This window comes from Centrocercus urophasianus, unplaced genomic scaffold, assembly GCF_019232065.1.
Source record: "Centrocercus urophasianus isolate 14NV4802_14NV808 unplaced genomic scaffold, USGS_Curo_1.0 seq_16, whole genome shotgun sequence".
NCBI lineage: Eukaryota > Metazoa > Chordata > Aves > Galliformes > Phasianidae > Centrocercus > Centrocercus urophasianus.
The window spans coordinates 20,715,761-20,738,164 of record NW_024884711.1 but is presented as its reverse complement, the minus strand read 5'-3'; the positions used below and the strand labels follow the sequence as shown (position 1 = coordinate 20,738,164).

The following is a 22,404-nucleotide window of genomic DNA, read 5'->3' as shown; positions in this document are numbered from 1 at the left end:
AATAAAACACATGAGTTACTTGCCCTTTAGAAGCTTAGGAGTCAAAGCCCATTTGCTCTATTAAGCTCTATTTTTTTTTTTTTTCTGCTATCATTTTATGGATATTATTATTTCCACTAATAAAATAAAAAAGAAAGAATAAAGAAATACTCAAGAATCTTTGTTCTAGTCTCTCAGAACTATCCTCAATTCTAAATTCACTAGCAGAGCATAAGAGTTTTTTGTTGTTGTTTTAAAATTCATATTTCCAGTCCTATGATCCTATTATCGTGTTTTTGAAAGAATGACCATACTTCATTTTTGGGTAATGCAAAACAAATTGCTTTCAGCAAATCACAGCCATAGAGATGATACCTCTATTTTCAAACAGCATTGTCTTAGGAAAGACTGGGAGGTTGCTACAGACCCAAACTAAAACACTGATGAAGGATAGCTAAATAAATATATCACAGTGAATGAGGTGAAAGAGCAAAGCTAAATAAATAAATAATGAAAACCAAGACTAGTAATTACAAAAGAAGTTCAATCATTGACTATATAGAAAAAAAAAAACAACCTACATGATGGCATTGTAGGAAAAAAAACAATAAACAGCAACAACAAACAAACAAACAAACAAACAACACACAGCAAACATTAAATGGGTTGGGAAGAACATACTTTATGTCACAAATGCACACAGTTTAACTGAATGAAGGGTAAAACAAAGCTCTATGAATTCAAAATATTTATATAGTATAAACACCTCTTACTTACAAATCAAGATTCAAGAAGAATTCATTAGCATAAAACATAAAACTGCTACAATATGAATTAAAGCATAAAAACTTAAAAGAACACTACTCAGAATTTGCGAGAAAGAAATTTCTGACATCCATCTAAAGGTTCATAACAAAACGAAAATTGCCAAATATGAAATGGTACTGAACTACTTATATAAAAAATATCAAAATTTTACTGAAAATGAATCTGTATGCATACCCAAATTCATATTTACTATAAGAGAAGGCAGAAAGGTAGTTCAAACTCTTTCTTCAGAGCTCTCACGCGATAGACACAAAACACATTGCTTCAGACTATAGCCATTTAGGCATGTTCTTATCACAGGTTACAGTCTGTCAAGGAATGTCTTGATTGCTTTAAACTCTCCTTCATATACATATATGAACATAATATATACATATTGTTTACAAATTATTATACGTACCTATGTAAGTTTTAGTGAGCAAGACTCATAAGAGCACTGGCTTAACTCTTCTATTAAATTACTGAAGACCAGGCTTAACTTTCCAAAGATGAAAAGTTTAGTCTTATATTTGAGGTATCAAAGGTAGCTAAATTGAACTTTGTGAAACATAATCACAACATGGCTGTAGCACGAGCATATTCTTTAACTTCTGCTTACTTATCATGTAACTTTTAATTTCTTCCTTTTCCAAAGGATCAGGCAGCCCTACGGTCTATCATAACAAGGCATAGAGTATAAAGAAATGTCTCAAAAAACATACACTTCACGTTCATATAAAGGATAATTACAAATGAATGTTCACTATGGACAAATACGACACCGATGAAATTGCTAGTTTTTATGAAGTAATTCATGTTATTTATCTGTCACTGTAGTGAGAACATCTTTAGCGACAAGTTCAAGTCTTTCCTTATCAAAATTGATTTCCAAATTCCTGCTGACTTCCCCAGCTTTGATTAGGTCTTTCCAGTGTTTCTATGCTTATGTCAACAAACAAGTTACATTTGGAGCAGTAGTCACTTACCTTTCCAATCTATTATAGCACAGCTGGGGAAAAAAAATAAAATAGGAAGGATACAAATAAATTTGCTCAAGTTTTTCTCTCAGCTATGTTTCAAACTACAAAGATGTGACCCCAAGAGAAATCTAATGTATATTTCAAAGACAAATTTAATGTAAGATTGATATAAACAGTGTAAGCTTGTAGGAATGTTTTATTAACAGTCAGCCTGAAGACACAGAGATTATAAAAACATTAGGTTACTTGACCTAGTTAACACTGTAAAACATACAGAGTGCTTAATATGTAACAAAATACCAGTAACATGACACAGGCATTCATCATCTTAATGTTGCCATACACAAAAGTCATTGCTGTTGCAATGAACTAAGAACTCTCCCAGGTTCCAGCTTTCAAATTTATATCCCTTCCTAATCCATTCTGCCACAGTACACTCACAGAGGACAGGTTTATTTACTTAATTATAAATGAATCAGTTCACAAAATTTACCAGAGATACCATCCAGAGCATGTTAAGACTAAAATAATTTCAAAGACAATCTGACAGAAGAAATCAGAAGAGACGTGAGAAAGAAAGGATGAAGAGTTAATCACCAAAAAGGATAAAAGGAACAACAGAAGAAGACAAATACAGTTTGAGGAGAGGGAAGGAGAGAGGCAAATTAAACTTCAAAGAATAATGCTGAAAAAGTAAGAAAAATTAGTTCTTCTGACAGTCTTCCCCTCTTTCACCTTTTTTATGTCACTCATAATGCAGAGAAGAGTAACTAATACATCTTAAGAGAAAAAGCTCTCAGCAAGGCAATCTCAATTATATTATAAAGACCTAAAAAACCTAGGAAAATGATGAGATTATATTTAAGTTTCAAGATATCTTAACTTTGTTTTGAAGATCTAAACTGGTGACCTTCTTTCCAGAAAAAAAGACCAAAGCAAATACTGTACAAATACAAATATGTCATCAAACACTCTATGTATAAATAAAAAGTTTCAGAAGTTCATAGTAGAAATTCAGAAGCAGGAAATTATAACTGCAAGCAGAATCTTATATTTTCCCAAGTTTTTGTATTCATCATTAATGAATCATCATTCACCTGCAGCTCAACAGTAGGTTGTCCTGTAAGTCTGATCTCATAATAATTAGTTTAATAATGTAATAATAATTAATTTAAAAAAAGAATTTGCGTTAAGGAAAGAAGAGGAAACAATAGGTTGATTTGCCATAAATTTGCTGGGAATAAATGGTGAACAGAGAAATTGAAAGCGAGTAGAGTTATATTCCAAGTAAATTCAATGCAGTAATCTGTCAGCTGACTGTAGAGACCAAGCTTATTTGAAATACATTGCCTTGCTTCAGGACAAAAAGGAGAAAAAAAAAAAAAAAAAAACATTGGTAGATTTAGTACAGGACAGTGGAGTCAGCAAAGAAAGGACAAAAACAGTTCAACTTCGTTTACTTCAGAGCTGCTTAGGATCTTTGTCAAGTGTTGATGAAAAAGAGTTCTTTGATTTTTCCTATTCTTTCTAAGCTGTTTTATACTTAATTTTAGAAATACAAGAACAATAAATTCCAAGATTTCTGTTGTATAAAGGCTGTTCTCGGACATTTTAATCCAAGGAATCTACTATTGGGAGGGAGAAAAAAACACCACAAATACAGCATTGGAAATCTTGAATCCTGACAGGCATGCAGTAAGTGCTATACACAGTAGACAATATAGTATGGAAAGATCTAAGATACATATTGAGACGCTTTATGTCAAGGAAAGACAATCTAGCATCTATAGGGATGAGCTGAGAAGAAGATAAGGAAATGGTTTTCCTTAAGCTACGGCACCGTGCTTTAGTAGAAACTACAATGTTTTAAATACCAGTGAGTAGGCAAACTTCTAAAAAACAACTGTAAACACAAGTAATTGAATGCTATTTAGCAAATAATGCTTCCCCAAAAATAGAATTAATAACAAATATAGGATATGCCTTTTTTGCTCACCATTTGCAATGATCCCATTTTTCTGTAGCCCCAGACCCGTAATGTTCTTGTTCCTTTTCTTACTTAAAAAGGAAATGTTTAGCTGAGTTAACTTTGTTAACTCTTTTTTTTAGGTGCTTTTTTTTTTTAGTAAAATAGAGCTTATCCCAGATAGTGCATTAAGAAAATGACAGAGTAAATGACTTACTGGCTTTCGATGTCTGAGATCATCGCTTCGAGATAAGTCATGCAATGAAGACTCAGTCTCCTAAAAATTATGATGCACAATCCTTCACACCATTGAGAAATATGCCACATTCTTGTCAGAATACCTCAAGCTTAATGTCACTCACAGATAGCTAATCAGATAATCTGTAAGTGACACTAAAATGAAGAACATGTGATTTACACTCTTTTAACTGCATACATTAACAAACTCTAAATCCAAAGGAAAAAAGAAGACAAGTTATGAATACAAATAAAATGGCTAGACAATAGGGTAACTTATTTTAGACAGTTAAGAAAAGGTTGAGACTGATTTCCTAAAGTGGCTTCAAACCAATCATCTAAACAAAAAAGCCCTGTGTTGATTTTACTTATATTTGAATATTACATTTATTTTAAGATTGTGCAAACTACCTGCTTTTGCCCCATGCAAACAACCTGAAAAAAAAATTTTATTAGAAAGTTTGTTATAAAAGAAAATATTCTACATGCTTCAGTAGCTAACAAATGCCAATAATGCTAATATTCATAATGTACCTTTGACAATTGAATTTCACTTCAATTTTTGAAATAAAATACTGATATACTTAATTCTGTAAATGTCCTAATGAAATGCTTCAAAGGAACATCACATTTTGTTTAGTGAAAGTAATTTTCTGTTCTGTATGCCCCAAGCCTGCTTGGCTTGAAACAGGCACCAGAGGAATTCTAGAGCTCCCAAAATAAACTGAAAATAGACTCCAACCGTGCTTGGTGGGAGTTTAGCACTGGTTTATAGTTTAGGAATCATTACACCACACTGCAAGGTGCAGCACAAACATGAAGTTTCCCTGGGAAATGCCCAAGCAGCCTTTTATTCCTGTAAGATGATCCAAGTCAGGGTCTACAACTCAGATATGCACAATGCTTTAGAATGACACGGGCTCTCAGTTTCATTTATCACCTTGCCAAGTTGGGTCAGAGCAAAGACCTTCAGCAGAAGTGCAGAACTGCTTGAATGGGGACTGAACATGCACTTCTGCAAGAAGAGAGGACAGGAATCTCAGCAGGGGAAGAAATGGGAACACCTGTCTGAAAAGCAGTGGAAGGGAAATAGCTGCCAGCTGCTGCTGGAGGCAGCAGGAGCTTCTCCAAAGCTCTGCAGGGCAGCATGGCTGCCATTCACTATGTGTACAGAAAATACACAGCTTTCTTGTTATTCATGTAATAATTCATGTACAGAATTCATGTAATTCCTTGGAAACTTTAATCACAAATACAACAAAGTGTATCACATGGAGCTAATTCTAACTATGAAAAAGCTGGAAAATCAGAATGAAAAGCTCATATTCAGCTTGCTGTGTGCCCTATGAGTACTTTGCAAGCTCAAGAATTGACTTTTGTGCAAGTTTGAAGCAAACAGCTATCATTTCAGTTATTAAAAAGCTTTCATGTGATTCAGGACATAACTGATTGAAGATTTGATTATGCAGTATTACTTCTTCCCTTTTTGAGAATACAGAAAGCAAATCCCTCCATTCCAGGAATATCGTATGCCTGGTGTTTGTTGTTTTTTTGTTTGTTTGTTTTTTAATTCTCACTTACCTTTGCCCAGGCTCTAAAGCTGTCTCTATTCCAAATGTCAAAGAAAAAAAAAAAGAAAAAAAACCTCAATAATTTCATGCATAATACCTTGCCTACCAGTAACCTTTTCTCTTTGTCAACATTTTCATTCTGTTTTATCCAAAAGTCTTCTTATTTGCCACTGTCTTTTTCACCTGTGTCTCCAAACTGTCTTTTACTCCTGATGGTTATTATCCTCTCTTTTACTCCTGATGGTTTTCATATAGGCTGGATACTCTCAATCTTTTTAATTTAAAACAAGCAGCTAGTAAAATCCTTCTCCTTTTTCACTTTCTTCATGTTTTGGCATCATTTTTAAAGGGAAAGCATCCATGTCATTTCAAAAGCTACAGTGTTCTCTGTGATCAAAAAAAAAAACAGAGAAGAGTGATAAAATGCAATCAGATTGTCCTTTTAGAAAAAATACTACTAATAAATGGATTTCAGAGAGAACAACAACCCATTTCATGCAGCAATTAACTTTGCGTAAAAATTAATAAATTATGAACTGAAGGATTCAAGATGAATTTTCTCTCTCTCTCTTTTTTTTTTTTTTAATTAAAAACAATATCAAGAAAAACCAAACAACTCCAAAACCAGACTTGTACAAAATGATTACAAACTTGTAAGATGTTATTTGAATTTTCCAGATCTGGAAATAGAGATAGACCAGAACCTTTCACATTCCCTTAAAATGACTATCTGAATCACTAGTCCAAGTCCATAAAAAAATAAACAAATATTATGTTAATCTAAAAATCAGTTAAAGTAGTCCCAGACAGCCCCTATAGCAAACTGCAAAGCTAAGAACAGCTGGTCGTTTGCTACAGTGTAGCACCCAGTTTAGAGAAGTTCCTTCCATCGCTGAAACTATTCACCCTAAGCTGCTAGAACTTTATTTTAAACTAAGTATCTATAGTAAGAATAAATAAACAAAAACAGTAACAATCTAGCTTTGAAGAATGTATGTAGAGAAAACAAATCTCTCCTAATTATATGGAAGAATATTATTGACAATCAAAGATCAGCAGAAGTGGGAATCCCTCCCCGTGAAGTATTGCTTCATGAAAGATTAAGATGAAACTGATAATGAAACTGATAAGCTGCATAAACACTATAAACACTAAAAACTGATTAAGAAAAGTACATAATTAACAAAAATCTGCATTGAAATACGATTTTGTTTCTTTTTCATCTTTTGAAAGAGATGAGTGGGTTTTCTTGATACACAGATACAGATACACACAAGTATTTCATAAAACAATGCAAAAATCAAATCCTCAGAAATGCTTGTCAATCTGTATGAGATAGCAGATTCTCACTACTTAAAGGTGAGAACTGTGGTGATGTGGCTTTTTTATTATTTTTATTACCACTGTATTTTTGAAGATATAGAGGTATGGGTCTGTATGAGGTATGCAGTCTGCAAGAAGCTTGGCCTAAAAACTGAAGTGCTATTACAGACAAGTTCATAGTGACGTATTGGCAGTCTGAATGAGAGAAACACTTAAAAAATCTCAACTGCTTTTACAAACAAGACTAATCACAATTGAAAAGTGTAACGGTGTCTGTCTTCACCACCACCTCAGAACACTGCATGTACCAACTCTCTGGCAACAGCAACATCATACATTCCTTATTTGTTAACATGCTGTTAAAAGTGTGACTTTTAAAAAGAAGCAACACAATACTCAAGGAAATCTGACTGACTCAGCTTCAAGCCAAAGACTTTCTTCAGTGCAAAGGCCATACTGCTGGTTTCCACTGAAATAATAAAAGGGAGACGTGATTGTTAGGCAAACACTGTGTTCAATTATGCAAAATTTATTACTGCTTTTTAATGTTAAAAAAGACCCTGAACATATTTGTGCCTGGAACTCTTATAAAAAAAACTTTTCAAATGCATGCCTCCCTGGGACAGCATGCTAAGCTGTAAAGATAGCTGGATTATTTATTGGATCATTTCTTTATTTCTGTTAGCCCAAGACATTTGTCTGGGTAGCTAACAAAACGGAGTTGGAAAAGGAGAAAAATAAGAAACTACTAAGAAAAAAAAAAAAAAAAAAAAAAAAAAAATTAATGGGAGCAAAACCAAGAAATACAAAGCAAAGAAATTTAAAGTACTTTTGATATGACACAATTAAATAATTGTAGTATTAACAGATTAAGCTCCCACTGCGTAGACAGAGCTGCAAAGTAATTGTCTTAAGGGCAGAGCTTGCAATTTGAACAGCAGCTCAGTGGTCCTCCTGTACAGATAGTCATTTCATCTCTAGAGTGCTATTAGAAGACACTCCTACTCTGGTACTCATTTATTGAAACCTAATCCAAAACAAACAAACAAACAAACAAATAAATGAATAAATAAATAAATAAAATCAGTGTGTGCTCTAATTTAATAATATAGTTACACCGGGTAATACCTCAGAAAATTCCTTTTGTACAATTTGGGACAATTTAATTACAATTGTCACTCTTACTATGGATCCACCAAACTCCCAGAATCCTCTTAAGGCACCAATAATTTTAAAATATATTGTCATATCAGATATTGTTTGGAGATATCATGACTATCTCTAGAGGTATCACATCTTAGAAAGATGACGTTTGGACTTGAAGAGCAATGTGATGATATCCACTGTATCTGAAGCAAAATATAAAAAACATGTTTCTAGAGTTAAAACAAATAGGTCATTACTCTTTTTCCTATTATCTGATTCCTAATTAACTTACAACTTATGTACTAAAATAATTCTGAATAATAATTTCTGATTTACTATATAAAAGGATCCCAAAAGGAATGCAAGTGACATCTCAAATTCCAACTTGAACACTTGGATTCACTCTCCAAAATTAGCTTAATTAGTATTCAACCTTTAGAATTCCAAATAATAGTACTTGAGTATATTTTCACAGATTTTAATAATTATTATAAAAACTTCGACAGGGCTCTCTACAGAAAACAGGCTTGTATGGAGTATTTTAAATTATTGCCACGAGATAAAACTTGTCTAGCCACTAGCATTCTTCTTGAATTCTCCTCTGCCTGTCCTAGGTCATTTCTCTCAGTCTCACAATTTGTTTTTCATTAATAAATAATTATCATTTGTATGACCAAACACCCAAACACTGACTAAGAAACTTGAAAGAATAGAAACTTGAAAGATAAGAAAAATGAAGCTTTTGGTACAGTTTTGTTTTGGCTTCCCTTTACCATTCTGAGTCTTCAAAAGCATATTTTCATTTTGTCCTAATTATTCCATTCTGAGATCTGTTCTGTTTCTTTCCTTAACTCACTCAATGCAATTCGGTAATAACAGCACAGATCCACAGAATTTATCTACCAAAAATGGTGGGCTGAAACTTTCATCTTCCCCCATTTCCCCCCCAGTGGCTTGATTTTTCAACTCTTTCAATAATTTTCTCTCCTCTTCAGGGCTTCTTAATCACAGGAATTCTGAATTGTCCTATGTTCATGCTGTTGAAATAGCACAGTTACCATCTCTTTGAAACTTCAGCCTGAAACTACAGTAATGTACTTGAGAATCAAATTTGTGTAATTTAGCACTTTGGCTGCTCTGATCTTTCATGTTTCTCGCTGCTGACTCCTTTCCATTCCATCTCTTCAACTCCCTTTCATCATCTCTAGCATCATTTTAATAATTTCTTCAACTCTAAGTGCCTATTCAGCACTGAAGAATCTCTCCTCAATGAACTTCTCAGACATACATTCAGTACATAAACTGAGTACTCCGATCTCCTCCCACAACTGCCTAAAATTTTCACTGTTTCCTTCCATTCATTTCAACCTCTATTGTACAAGAACCTGTGTATTTTATACAGTATTTTCTTTCTTTCAAAGCAGTGATGTGAATAATCCATTCTGGTACAGATAGGGATGATAGATTCTCTTCCTCCCCAGTGGAGTGACTTTCAAGCATAAATAATTAAATGCAGAACTAGTCCTCCTTTAAAATGAATAAACACCTCATGAATCATTTTTAATATTATTCAGAATGCCTTCACGCATGAAAACATCTGATCTATTACTAGGCCATTTAATAAATTTGAGGAAATACATTCTTCAAAACAAATTTGTTATCAATGACGATAATTACTGCTACAATTAGTTGGAGTGCCTTTAGAGTGCAAACTGTTTATAATCATCATTTCAAAAATAAAATTAAGAATTCTTATTTTCAGAAACTGAAAAAAAAAATGGTGTATTGGAATTTAATCACAAGTTCCTTCCTCAGTATTCCACTTATTGAATAATATTCCACTTCCACACAAGCTTTAGTAAAATAATTAATTATGATCCCCACTAAACTTGAGGGTTCTAAAAATAAATGCAGTAGTCAATAACGTCCTCAAAATGCCATTAAATTCTGCAGTGCAAACACAAAACCATGCAGTGGCACACCATAACACTCAGTAATAATCTTCCAAGGCCACACAAAAATGCAACATATTTTCAGTGCTTAAAAACAACAACAACGAAAACATACATAATTACAAGCACATTTTACATCCAATTTTGCTTCTTTAATTAGCAGAAAACAACTGAGAAAAATGCAGCCCAGGGCTCTTCATCCCCAGCAAAATGCATAAGGAAGAGATTGAGACACCATTAGGAAGCCCTAAGCCTACTTGTTTTTTTTGGGTTTTTTTTTTTTTTTTTTTAAATAGAAGATTCCATCTTCCATTCTGAATCATCAATAGCAACTTTTCTCCTGTTTTCAAGAGAAACAGAGACGAATGCTTTGACTTCTTTCATCAGAAATCTGTAAGAGACAGAACAGCATAAGCAATAACAACAGTATACGATCTTTTCAGTGAACGAGCTTCTCTCCCCTTCTTTTTGAAAGCATAATGCTTTGCTGGGCTGAGGGAAGCCCCACAATCTCCTGTTTCTTTGTACTTTAATTTCATAAAAGCCAAGAGGAATTATTCCCTCTCACAAAGCTACTTTTTCAGTCTGCCTGACGAGTCATGGATTGTAATCATTTATACTTTTTTCACGCTTTTGTACAGCACAAGGACAAAAAATACATGCTTTTACTCAGAGCTGAGTTTCAGCCACGTGACTCTATAATTAGTTCATTCTCCACTCTTTGCTTTTTCAGAGCTTGGTAAACTAGAATCCTATGTTTGTGACATCAGAACCATTTCCACAGCAACCAAATGAATTATCCCCCAAATCTTTGCAATAGGAAATAAGCAGTAGGAACAGACAAACTTTTAAGAAACAAAAGATTCTCACTGTTTACATGCAGATGTCCGCAGAAACAACCAAACCATCATGAAAATAAATACTGAAGATACACAGAAACACAGGAAATACAACAAAGGCATAATCAATGTTTATACATTTTACAGTGTATAAATATACATTCAGTAACTTTATGACCATCTGTCATATTTGTAATAACCACAATGCGTGTTTAAAGCCAGTAAAAGCTGATGCTGCAACAATGAATCTTAATGACAGGCAGTGTTTATCTTTTTAGATTCTATTTTAGAAAGAAATCATTATTTTTGTCAAAGAAAACAGAAACAAAGGTGAGTTGACACCATTTGCTTTTCAGGATTCTAGAAAGGATGTGTCACAATCAGTCACCACATTCAGTGGATTTCACTTCCACAGAAACTTGAAAACTAGAATTTGTTTGGACTTCACAGGAACACTTTAAATTTGTTTCTTGCAAAGATACCCTTGAAAATTGAAACTAATTGTCATTGATGCATCATTCCCTTCTACTGCAACAAGGGCTAGCACCTGGGAGTCTGACCATATAAAGAATGGTGATCTATCAGCATCTCCAAGAGTGAATGCAAGCCTGTTAGCAGTGACCGGGCTAAAGCTCTGACAATCTTCATTCTTATGAGACATCTGAACAGCCAGTTCAACCTCAACAAAACACTGATGACTTAGTAGCAAAATCAAGAAAGCAGTTTGTTTACCCTAAAAATAAAGGAGAAAACAAAATTGGTTGTTCCTCCCTTATTTGTATCAAGTTACTTTCCTCAGTGAGACTGGGTAAACATTACAATCTCCTCCAGGTTTTGGGATCACCTTTTCATTCTTAAACACAAAAGTGCAAGATGCTTGCCCAGCACTTTTGTCAAGTAAATTAGCATCTCCTAGTGAGGCAACCAGGTGCACCTGATGAAGGAACAGCACCTTATTCATCATACACTAAGCACGGACAGAGATTCTAAATGCTCAAATTCTGGGTTTGTAAACAGTCTCTTCTACAATATTTTCTCTCTGCAATCTGGGACCACTAAAGTCTTACACTCTCTGAGAAAACTTAAAAAGAAGCTTATTTCCTTCATTTTTACTAACAGCAGCGGAAAGTTCATACTCCTAAAACCTAGTATATGGGGTAAAAATATTCTCAGTAATCACTAGCAATTTTTTTTCTTCCCTTTAAAAACAATAAAAAATACTTGCTTTCAGCAATCTGTATTGTTTGATGTGGTCTAGTCCCCCATTATGATTAGCAGAAGCTAATGCAGTGCCAGAAGCATGGGATCATCTGAGGGACTGGGTAATAGCCCAGAGCTTTCAGTGCTGCTGGTGGCCATCTGCCACATGTATGAAGTTCCCTGCAGGTTATCATTTATAACCATTGTAAAAGAAAATATTTTCCATCTGTGAGGACCACAGAATTAAACCCACCCAAGAGTCTCTGGCAGTTTAACTCTGGACCAAAACTTCTGTTAGCTTTTGTCTTTCTCTTCAGAAATCTTTTTTCACAAGTTCTTCCTCCTGTTGCCCTACAACATTCTTGCACAGTTTAGTTCCTACAGTAGCAATTGATGGTAATCAAAAAGGAGAAGCTGCTGATGTTGTTCCTGTTCTCATAGCCATTTCAGTAGCACTCAGGCTGTGATAGTTTGCCCAAGTTCTTCTCCACCAGCCTGGGAAAAAAAAAAAAAACAAAAAAAAAAAAACACTGCCAAAAATTTTGCAAAAAGACTTTTCCAGCCTTGGTCCTCAGGGCACATTTTGTTGACAAATTCAAAAGGACTACAAAAAAACAAAGCTATTTCCCCGGAGTATACGTGCTGCCAGAGCTCAGAGGCTTTTTCCTTTGCCTCTCCGTGCCTATTAAAGGAAGGACTTCTTTCTTCTAAAGCCCAGCTAAATCATGAAACAGTCTCACTTTAACTATTTTTAATCACTATAATTTGGACTACAACAAACATGAAATTACTGAAGTTCTTTTGACTGATGATACAATAACAAAACAAACAAAAAAAAGCCTAAATTGACGGAATTTACCCTATAGCTAATAATTACAGTGATACTACTTATATGACTTTTTTATAATGTCCTTACAATTTAAGCTGCTAGTAGGAGCAGTACAGAACTGCATATATATCTGGTACTGTATATTTCAGAAGAAATAACCCCTGCCTCATAAATCTTTACATTAAACATCTAATCCCATGTCTACCTCATCCTATATAACTTAAGTGAGATTTTTATGCAAAAATACCCCACATCTTTTCACCTTCTTTCCCATAAGTAAAACTGATCATGAAATCTAAAGGAAAAAATAATTATCTTCTTAGTACATGTATTTGCATTAGTATATGTATTTGGAATAGGCAACATTATTATTACTGAATGAGCATCCCAGTTATCTCAGTTCTCATTTTCTCTTCTGAGGTATTTTAAGACTAAACAAAGGCCTACTGTTCTTCAGAACAGGAGTAGAGAGGAGTAACTGTCACTGGAAATAATTATTCTTAAAAAAATATCCACAAAAAAAAACAACACTAACAACCCACACACATGCAAACTAATTGCAAAGTGCCAAGTATTAATTAGTATGCTCTTTGAATTCTACAAAGACATTTTTCTACATTTTAAAGTAATATTTAAGCCATTCCAAAAACTCTCTTGAATTCCCCAATTCTTATTTGAAGAAAGGTCTTACACTGTGAATATAAAGTTGACTCAGCTTGAGCTGAAAAATACTTCTGTAAAATGAAATTATAGACAGATATTCCTTGGACTGTGCAAATATCATCCTTTAATAGGACATTATTCCACTCAATCATAACTACAGTGAATTAGTTTGTTGTGAAGATGTTGACTAACTGGAAGATGTTTACACACTGCCAAGTTCCAAGTGTTGTTTAGAGAGAAAGTATAGAATGTTCTCTCACCAGAGCCAAGTGGTGAAGAATCCATACTCTCCTTTGCTGTTCATTTACATTTATGGATACTGAAAAAAGCTGGTATGTATCAGGAAAGATATTTTAAATTCAGGGTTTGTGTTCACCAGGCAATAAAGTTATATAAAGCTGATAATCGTACTGCATGTAATAAGATGTGGCAGGAACTTTTTCATGAGACATCAAGGAGATTATCTGCATACAGAGGTAGAAGGCCTATCGTGAAGTTCATGCAAAAAGAACTGGAAGACAAACTACACTAATAGCTAACTAATACGCTAATAACTGTACTAATAATTATACCAATACTGCTATCATGCAGAACACAAGCAAACTCATTTTAGGAAGAACTCTTTTTTCATGGACAGGCACCTACTATGCAGAATATTGACTCCTCCCTGGAAATAAGCAAGCAAATATTTTGAACCAAACTTGCATATGTTCCAAATAAATAGTAACAAAATATATTCTGTGCTTGAAGTCTCCTACTGATAAGTATAAGGCACTGGAGCATGCACTCTCTTTGGACTCATCTATTTAAAGTAATTGTCTTGAATCATTTATAGCAGATGCTGTTAATCACCCACCTAGTACCAATATTTAGTATTCAATCACAGCAACATAGTACAGAGGTATTAACTGTAAACTCTGAATTCTGAACTCTGGCTAACCATCAAATGGAATGGTTTGGATTGGAATGAACCTTAACAACCATCTAGTTGCTTGGCAAGGGCCCCATACAACTTGGCCTTAAACACTTCAGGGATGGGATATCCAGAACTTCTCTGGGCATCCTGTGATAGTGCCTCACCAATCTTCAAGTAAATAATGTCCTAATATCTAATCTAAATCTTCCCTCTTTCAGTTTAAAGCCATTCCCCTTATTCTATACTATTAGATCACTTAAAAAGTCATCTCCATCTTACCTATAAACTCTTTTTAAGTATTGGAAGGCTGCAACGAGGTGACCCTGGAACCTTCGCTCCTCCAGGCTGAACAAGCCCAGCTCCCTCCACCTTCACAGGAGAGATGCTCCAGTCCTTTGATTATCCTTGTGGCCATTCCCTGGACCTGCTTCAACATCCCTCTTGTGTTGAGGTCCCCAGATCTAAATGCAGTACTGCAGATGGGCCCTCAGGAAAGCTGAGCAGAGGATTACAATTACCTCCCTCACCCTGCTGGCTACCCCTGTTTTGATGCAGTCTCGTCTAACATGCTCCTCTCCAATAGTTTGCTTAAGCATCTCTTCATGTTTTCTTTTAATTTAGTCCTTATCATTCAGAGTTATTACTTTTTCTTTGCACACCAAAATACACTAATATAGATATCAGAAAAACTCTAATTTATTTCAGTCTTATGATGTGTCTTATTATCAAATACATGCATACACTGAGCTCAGAGATTTAAAAAAATCCAATAGATGTATTTATAGTAAACGTAAGAGAATAATTCTATTCATATTCCAGTTAGTTGTAAAATGTAACACTGGTTCTAGTGACCTCATTAAGTAGATATGATTGACTGCCACTAACAATATGACCCAAATGTGACTGACATTCCAGGTGACAGGCATTTGACAGACTATATTTTGTAAATTTAAGAAAGTGTATGTGCCTAAAACTTCCAAAGTTAATATCATGTAATTCAAGCTAAGGTTTATAAAGTAAGGCACATACACCAAACTAAATTGAAGGCTGAGCAAATGACAATCAAATGATAATATCAAATATCAACAAGTAAAAGAAAAAAAAAAAGTGAATCCTTGATGAACCTTCCCTACTGTATTTCACAGTCTTTCAAAGAAACCCACTCCTAAGAACAAAGCAAGGCAAGTCAGAGGGCTCATAACCAAGACTTTTCAATCTCAATACATCTCCCAGAAGTCTAACCTTCCCACAATACCTTCTGGTGTTCAGATAATCTCTCCTTTTTGCAAGCGACTCCAAGACTTTTTTTGGTATTACAGGATATTTTATTTCAAAAACCAGAAGCCTCGTCTAGTCTTCCTATTTCTTTTAAAACTTTTAATAAACAATAAGTCACAAAATCACTCACTCACTAAAGTCACATACAGTTTAATTTCTATACAGTAATAAGTATCTATTGTCACAATGTTTCATAGCTCTAAACATTAGATAAAAATGTAACCATCTCAAAATTGCTAAACCCAACTTATTTTGTAATTCATTTGTAAGCCTTAATTATATATTTAAAGACACTGTTATTCAGGTATTTAAGACAATTAAATCAGACAGATCACAAATACAAAACTTGGCCCATATCTCATTGTATTCTCTTGGAATTATATATCAACCACAATACAAAACTAGCATTTTTACCCTAGTTGTCTCAGACATTTAACTATTTATGCAAAGAGAAATCACAGTTTCATACAATTAGCACCTTCCTATTCCAGACAGCCAAAGGAAGGTTGAAACAGTACAGTTAAAAGCCACCACATCTTTATTTCATATGTAAACACAAATCTGAACACAAACAATTCATCCAATTTTATCAATCACTTAATCCTGATATTGATAGCTCTTCCAGAAAAGCAATGATTTTATGGTTATTCTGTTGGATTACTACACTGATACAGTTAAGTAAGTGTCATGTTGTCACAAAAAAAAAAAAAAAAAAAAAAAAAAAAAAAAAAAAAATCTTAATTTCACTTACAGGCTTTATACTTTGTATAGAAACATTTCCTTTAGTAATAAATCAACAATATTTCTAAATCTAAAGATATTTTCTTTGTTTACAAAAATATTATTTATGATACAAAAAAAATTCTGAAATACTCTTGGACATTTTTAGATCAACTCCTATCAGACTTTACAAACTGCCACTTAAATCTAACTTCTCATGTTTAGGATTTTGTCCTCTAAGCATGTAATTCTGAGCTATTAATTGGGAAGAAAAAATGATGTAAAAATATATTTCAGGCAGTACTTACATTCTGCGTATTTCTGAAGCTGAGAGAACTCTCCAGGACTAAGGTTAAGCCACTTCTCCTGGCTCGTCATAATGGCAGTAACAGTGCTCGTTAATATCAGAAAAGCATTCCTTTTGACCCAGGTGACAAACTCCAAGATTTGTAGTTTCAGTTCACAGTGCTTGAAGACTTGATAGGCTGCATCAGTCTGAAGTCTTTGATGCTATGAATTGTTTCCAATTTGTTGGTTCAGCAGTGGGTTACAGCACTGTTAAAAAAAAGTCAAACATAAGAAGTCTAAATACCAGTTTTAATACAGGAGTAATTGTAATTGATAAATATTTTGTCATAACAACTCTGTCACAAAATTTGTCCATATAATATTTATCCGTATTTAGTCTTACATGCATCTCCAAATTGTGTTTTTACAATTTCAATTCCTTATCCAGCACTAATCATCAAATATTATCATACTGATCAAACTGCATCCAAACACGTACTGTGATAGATAAAAATCTTAACATGAGCCAGCAGTGTGCCCTTATGGCTTCGAAGGCAAATGGTATCCTGGGTTCCATCAGAAGAGGGGTGGCCAGCAGGGACAGGGAGGTGATTGTCCCCCACTACTCTGCTCTTGTGAGGCCCATCTGGAATATTGTGTCCAAGTGTGGAGCCCCCAGTACAAAAAAAAGACAGGGAGTTGTTGGAGAGGGTCCAGAGGGGGGCCACAAAGATGATCAGGGAACTGGAGCACCTCCCCTATGAAGACAAGCTGAGGGAGCTGGGCTTCTTCAGCCTGGAGAAAAGAAGGCTGTGGGGCAACTTCATTGCAGCCTTTCAGTACCTAAAGGGAGCCTACAAACAGGAGGGGAATCAACTCTTTCAAGGGTAGATAACAGCAGGACAAGGGGAAATGGTCTTAAGTTGAGGGAGGGAAGATTTAGGTCGGATGTCAGGGGGAAATTCTTTACAGAGAGAGTGGGTGAGATACTGGAACAGGCTGCCCAGAGAGGTTGTGGATGCTCCATCCCTGGAGATGTTCAAGGCCAGGTTGGATGGCCCTTGGGCAGCCTGGTCTAGTATTAACTGGGGAGGTTGGTGGCCCTGCATGTGGCAGAGGGGTTGGAGATTCATGATCCTTGAGGTCCCTTCCAACCCTGGGCATTCTGTGATTCTGTGATTATGCTTCTATTTCAGTAATATCTAGAGACACTATCTATCGGTAAAGTTAGATCCCTGTAATTTTAAAATGGGACTCAGGTAATCAGGCTTGTATCCAATTCTGTTATTACATAGTGTTACATGTGGTTTCATCAAAAACATTCTAACGCTTCTATTTCAAAGTGTCCAAATTCAAAATAATTTTATTTAGTAATGTGGTGGTAAAATCATGAGAGCTATTTAAATATTGACTCTTCTAACAAAATAGTAGGGGGTTGATTTTTAGGATCTATCACAAACTGCAGAACACACTAGTCAAAAATCAGATGTAACTGGCATTGTTGCAAATCAGTTCAGACAAAAATAACAAATTCTGGGTGTCATCGCAATTCAGTTTTATGTAGTTCTAACCACTCTACAGCAGACATTACAAAGGCAATGCATTACCAACATCACTCGTTGCACAACAGGTAGGAGGATACTTTTCATCTAATTTTAGCTGTCTGGCCATCAGGCATTTCACCCAGGTTGTCATCTAGAGCTCTCTCTTTAATCAGCTGAAAGAAAAAGGCAATGTAGACTAGCAATTAATCCCTCCAGTTTCAACATAATCTTAAAATGTGATGAATTGCTTCTTGCAGTATTTATCTTTCTCTACTGATTGCAGAGGTTGCCTAGATGACAAGTTTAGACTAGAAAGCTAATTTTAGACCATAAATGGAATCTCTTTACATGCCTAGCAATGGTGTAACTTCCAAGAGTCAGATTACAAAAAGAGCAAATGAAAAATTCAGAACAGAAGACACTGACATAATAACAGTTTCTAAGGAAGGAAAAGTGGCAGCTGAGAGAGAAAAAACAAACAAGTTTTTAGCTTGAGGTGGCAGAGGGGAAAAAAAAAAATAAAAATAAGAAGTAGAGTAGCAAAGAACAGAAACATATGTAAAACAAACAAATAACCCCTTTACTCAATGATGGGCAACACTTTTTCCCCCGCTTCCCTGTCTCATATATATACGAGGGATATAATATATATATACATTCATGGACAAAGAAATTCAGGAAGAAAGACATCTTAGTCTCTAAGTATACTTTCACTGCTCTCAGGCTCTTCTTGGTGAATAACTTGGGTACATACCTTATATTACTAGAAAGTAACATCACCTAAACACAATATCAGATGTGTACAATCTATTTGGCAGCTGCCTTGTCTTGTTAAAGTTCAAATCAGAAGAAATTTCTGTGCTCTTCACTTCCTCAATTTGGAATAAAACATAAGAATAAGTTAGAAGAAGACAGATACAGAGACAAAAAAAAAAAAAGAACTAAAAAACTCATAGGATCATTGAGATTGGGATGAAAGCAAAAAAAACCAATATGAATAAGGAGAAAATTGGCCAAGACAAAAGCTCATCAGCTCTCAAATATCAGTGGATTATATTCAAAAAGGGTAATAACTACAAAAGATGAAAGTGATGTACAATCAGAAAAGCTTAACATTCTGTCTAGAGAGCCTCAGTCCTTTTATTTAAGAGAACAGGAAAATAATAATGGTCAATTGTCATAGTTTCATGATTTTTGTTTATTCCGCATCATAACATCATGTAGTGCACTGGAAGTTAAAGCTCAGGTTCCAGGCACCCATCCGGAAGAGAAGAACTACATACTCCAGAGGGCTTTGTGGTCAGAGAGGAGATATAACTTCTGGCACCTGAGTGTTATGGAGAGATGCTCAGTCTGGTTGAGCAGCAGGGTGGAGAGCCTGACTAAGAAGAGTGCATCAGGTGACCTTGCCAGGGGTTATATCTCCTCTATGACAGCAAAGTCCCCTGGGGAGGTTTAGGAAGAATTTCTTCATTGAGAGGATGGCCAAGTATTGGAAAGGGCTGACCAGGGAACTGGTGTACTTCCCATCGTTGGAGGAATTTAAGAAACGTGGATGTGGCATGAAGTGAGATGTTTTAACACTGAGACTCATAAAGTCAATGGTCTTTTACAACCTATATAATTCTATATTCAAATCCTTCCTGAAAGCTCTTCTGGGTTCATTCTTACTGCCCTGACAGAAAGCACAAAACTTCTTAACACATACCCTACGAAGGTTTTCTATGTTAAACATAACAAGGAAAATTGAGACAGCCAAGAAACCAGCCTTTGGAATTACCTAGCCTTTTTTTTTCTTTTTTTTACCTCCTACCAGTTTTTCTACAGTCTACATCTCACATACAATTTTATCAGTAATTTGCAGTTACTTCATAAAAGGGGGGTAAGATTGATGCCAAGAAGGGATGCAAAGGCAAAGTGAACAATCCTAAATAACCATCTTCTATTCTATAGGTGAACAGGACCTTCAAAAGCCTTTTCCCCCCATTTTCCTTTAAATTTCTGACTCAAACTATCCCTCCGTCTATGGGAAACAAAGCTATAAAAAGACTAATTCATTTAGCCTACTATGAAAATCCTGTTTCAATCTGTTTATGCTTTTATTAGGAAGGTGGAGGAGTGAGAAAGAACATGAACCCCAAGGAGAAAGTTTCCTTCTAGGCTTTAGGGGAAACTATAGCTCTCCACATGACTGATTGCTGATTTTTGACTGAATACCATGAATAAACAACACAGAATATTTTGTACTTTAGCTGTTATAGAGACTGAAGCAATTACGCTTTTCAAAAACTTTTCTATACAGAACATACCCAAAATTTCCTTCAATTGGGTAAATACCTTCACCATAGTTATCTGGGTCTCTTCTCTAAGGCTGCAATTGCCAATATAATTGAACATTAAAACGCAGCAACAAACCAGCACAAAGCCAAAAACAAATTAATGCCATAAAAAATGCAGGCACTATTTATGGATATACCAGACAATTTGTGAAAGTATTCTTGCAATTCATTTTACACTTCATAGAAAATCTTGTCCGTAGAATTCAGGAACATTCCAAATAGATGCAGTTGAAGCTTAGTCCTGAACAGCTTAAGGAGGAACAAAATGCCCAATCAGAAGCAATTACTAATCAGCATTCTGGTTTCATCATCACTTTCAATCACAGAAATATTATGACTGCTTCTAACTGCTGCTGGATTAATTGCATGAATGAAAAAGAGCCTTGACAGCAAAATACATCTTCCTACAAAAACATAATGTGTACATTTCACATAACATTGTCTTGTCTTTCCCTGGTATTCAGCATTCAGAAGTATTAAATTCATTTTACTAGTAGACATTCTTAACTTGCCAAATAACATTTACTAATGTGTATTATCATAACTCAAGTATATTAACATTAAACACTGATACAGTGAAAGTTTGTTGAATAGGTGTCCCTCTAAAGGAGCAGCTTGAACACAGTCCAAAATATATGCATGTTTTCCCAACTACTTTATCTTCAGGTGTACTAGTTTGGGATATGTAAAAACATTAATTTAAATTTTAATACAAGTATGAGGGCTGTATTCCAGAGAGAAGTGATTATTTGAATTTTCTTCCTCAAATTATTTATGTGGAGTATGTCAGTAAACACAGGAAATACATGCAGCATAAAAAAAAATAAACTAAAAACACTGTGATTGATAAGCCAAAAAACTGAATATTAGAGAAAACATTTCACTAACACAGGCTTCTAAGAAAATGAGAAATATTAGCAACAAAAACTGTCAAAGGTGATCAGAAGTCAAGACAATGGCACAACTTTAAATATATTCATTTACATCTTAGAGTTTTTTTTTTTTTTTTTAATTATCTTTTTTACTTTGGTCTTCAAGCACCTCAATTTCACACTGGGACAACTTTAAAAACTATTTTACTTTCAGATAGATCTCAAATATTTCCAGATCTTTCTAGACTTTTATTTCCAAATTGCTACACTAAATATAACACTTCCTTCACTAAAAGAAACATGGAAATAAATGAAATACAAGCACAAAACTGGAATAAGAAAATGTCAGAATGTTTATGTTTGCAGTGCTGTAGATTTTTAAAGGCCATGCCTCCATTAAATAATGTAACTCAATAAGCAAAAAATAAGTAAAAAAAAAAAAAAGAAAAAATCCACTGACAGCTTTTCAGATTGGAATTTATTTTGTACTTAAAGTGCAAATATCATATAAACTCAAAATCCTCTCTGATAGTAATGCAGCTATTCCCAAAGTTAAAAAGTTCTCAATTACAATTCCCAGAAAACAAATCTTTAAAAGCAAATGCATGAAACGTGAGGAATTAGTCATCCTTCTCACCACTTTACATCTGTGACTAGCAGATTTCTCCATAACGGCATTAACGTTTGGTGCCATATTCACTGGGACTAAATAATCATACCGTATCACATTTTGCTTCTATAAGTAATTGATAATTATTTTTCCACTTTGAAGAAGTTATCCATGTCTCTGAAAAAGTAAGAAGGCTGCTCCAAAATTACTGCCTGCTGTGCCTCCTGCCCAGGAAAGTGATGGAGTCATAGTTCCTGGAGGTGCTCACAAAACATGTAGATGTGGTACTTAAGGACATGGTTTAGTGGGCAAGATGTTTGGATTAGGTGATCTTAAAAGGTATTT

At 34.7% G+C, this 22,404-nt stretch overlaps 1 protein-coding gene across 3 annotated transcripts in view; it reads right to left on the bottom strand.

Annotated features, from left to right (window-relative positions):
• Nucleotides 1-22,404, bottom strand: part of DGKB (diacylglycerol kinase beta) — a 326,408-nt gene that overhangs the window by 281,652 nt on the left and 22,352 nt on the right. For 2 of the 3 annotated variants that reach the window (XM_042816926.1, XM_042816927.1), the window contains one exon: nt 16,715-16,961. In XM_042816926.1, the coding sequence (XP_042672860.1) occupies nt 16,715-16,784 (70 nt within the window). In that variant the 5' untranslated portion in view covers nt 16,785-16,961. Of the gene's footprint in view, nt 1-16,714; nt 16,962-18,301; nt 18,371-22,404 lie in introns of those variants that run through there. The other variant, XM_042816928.1, reaches the window with a different exon arrangement.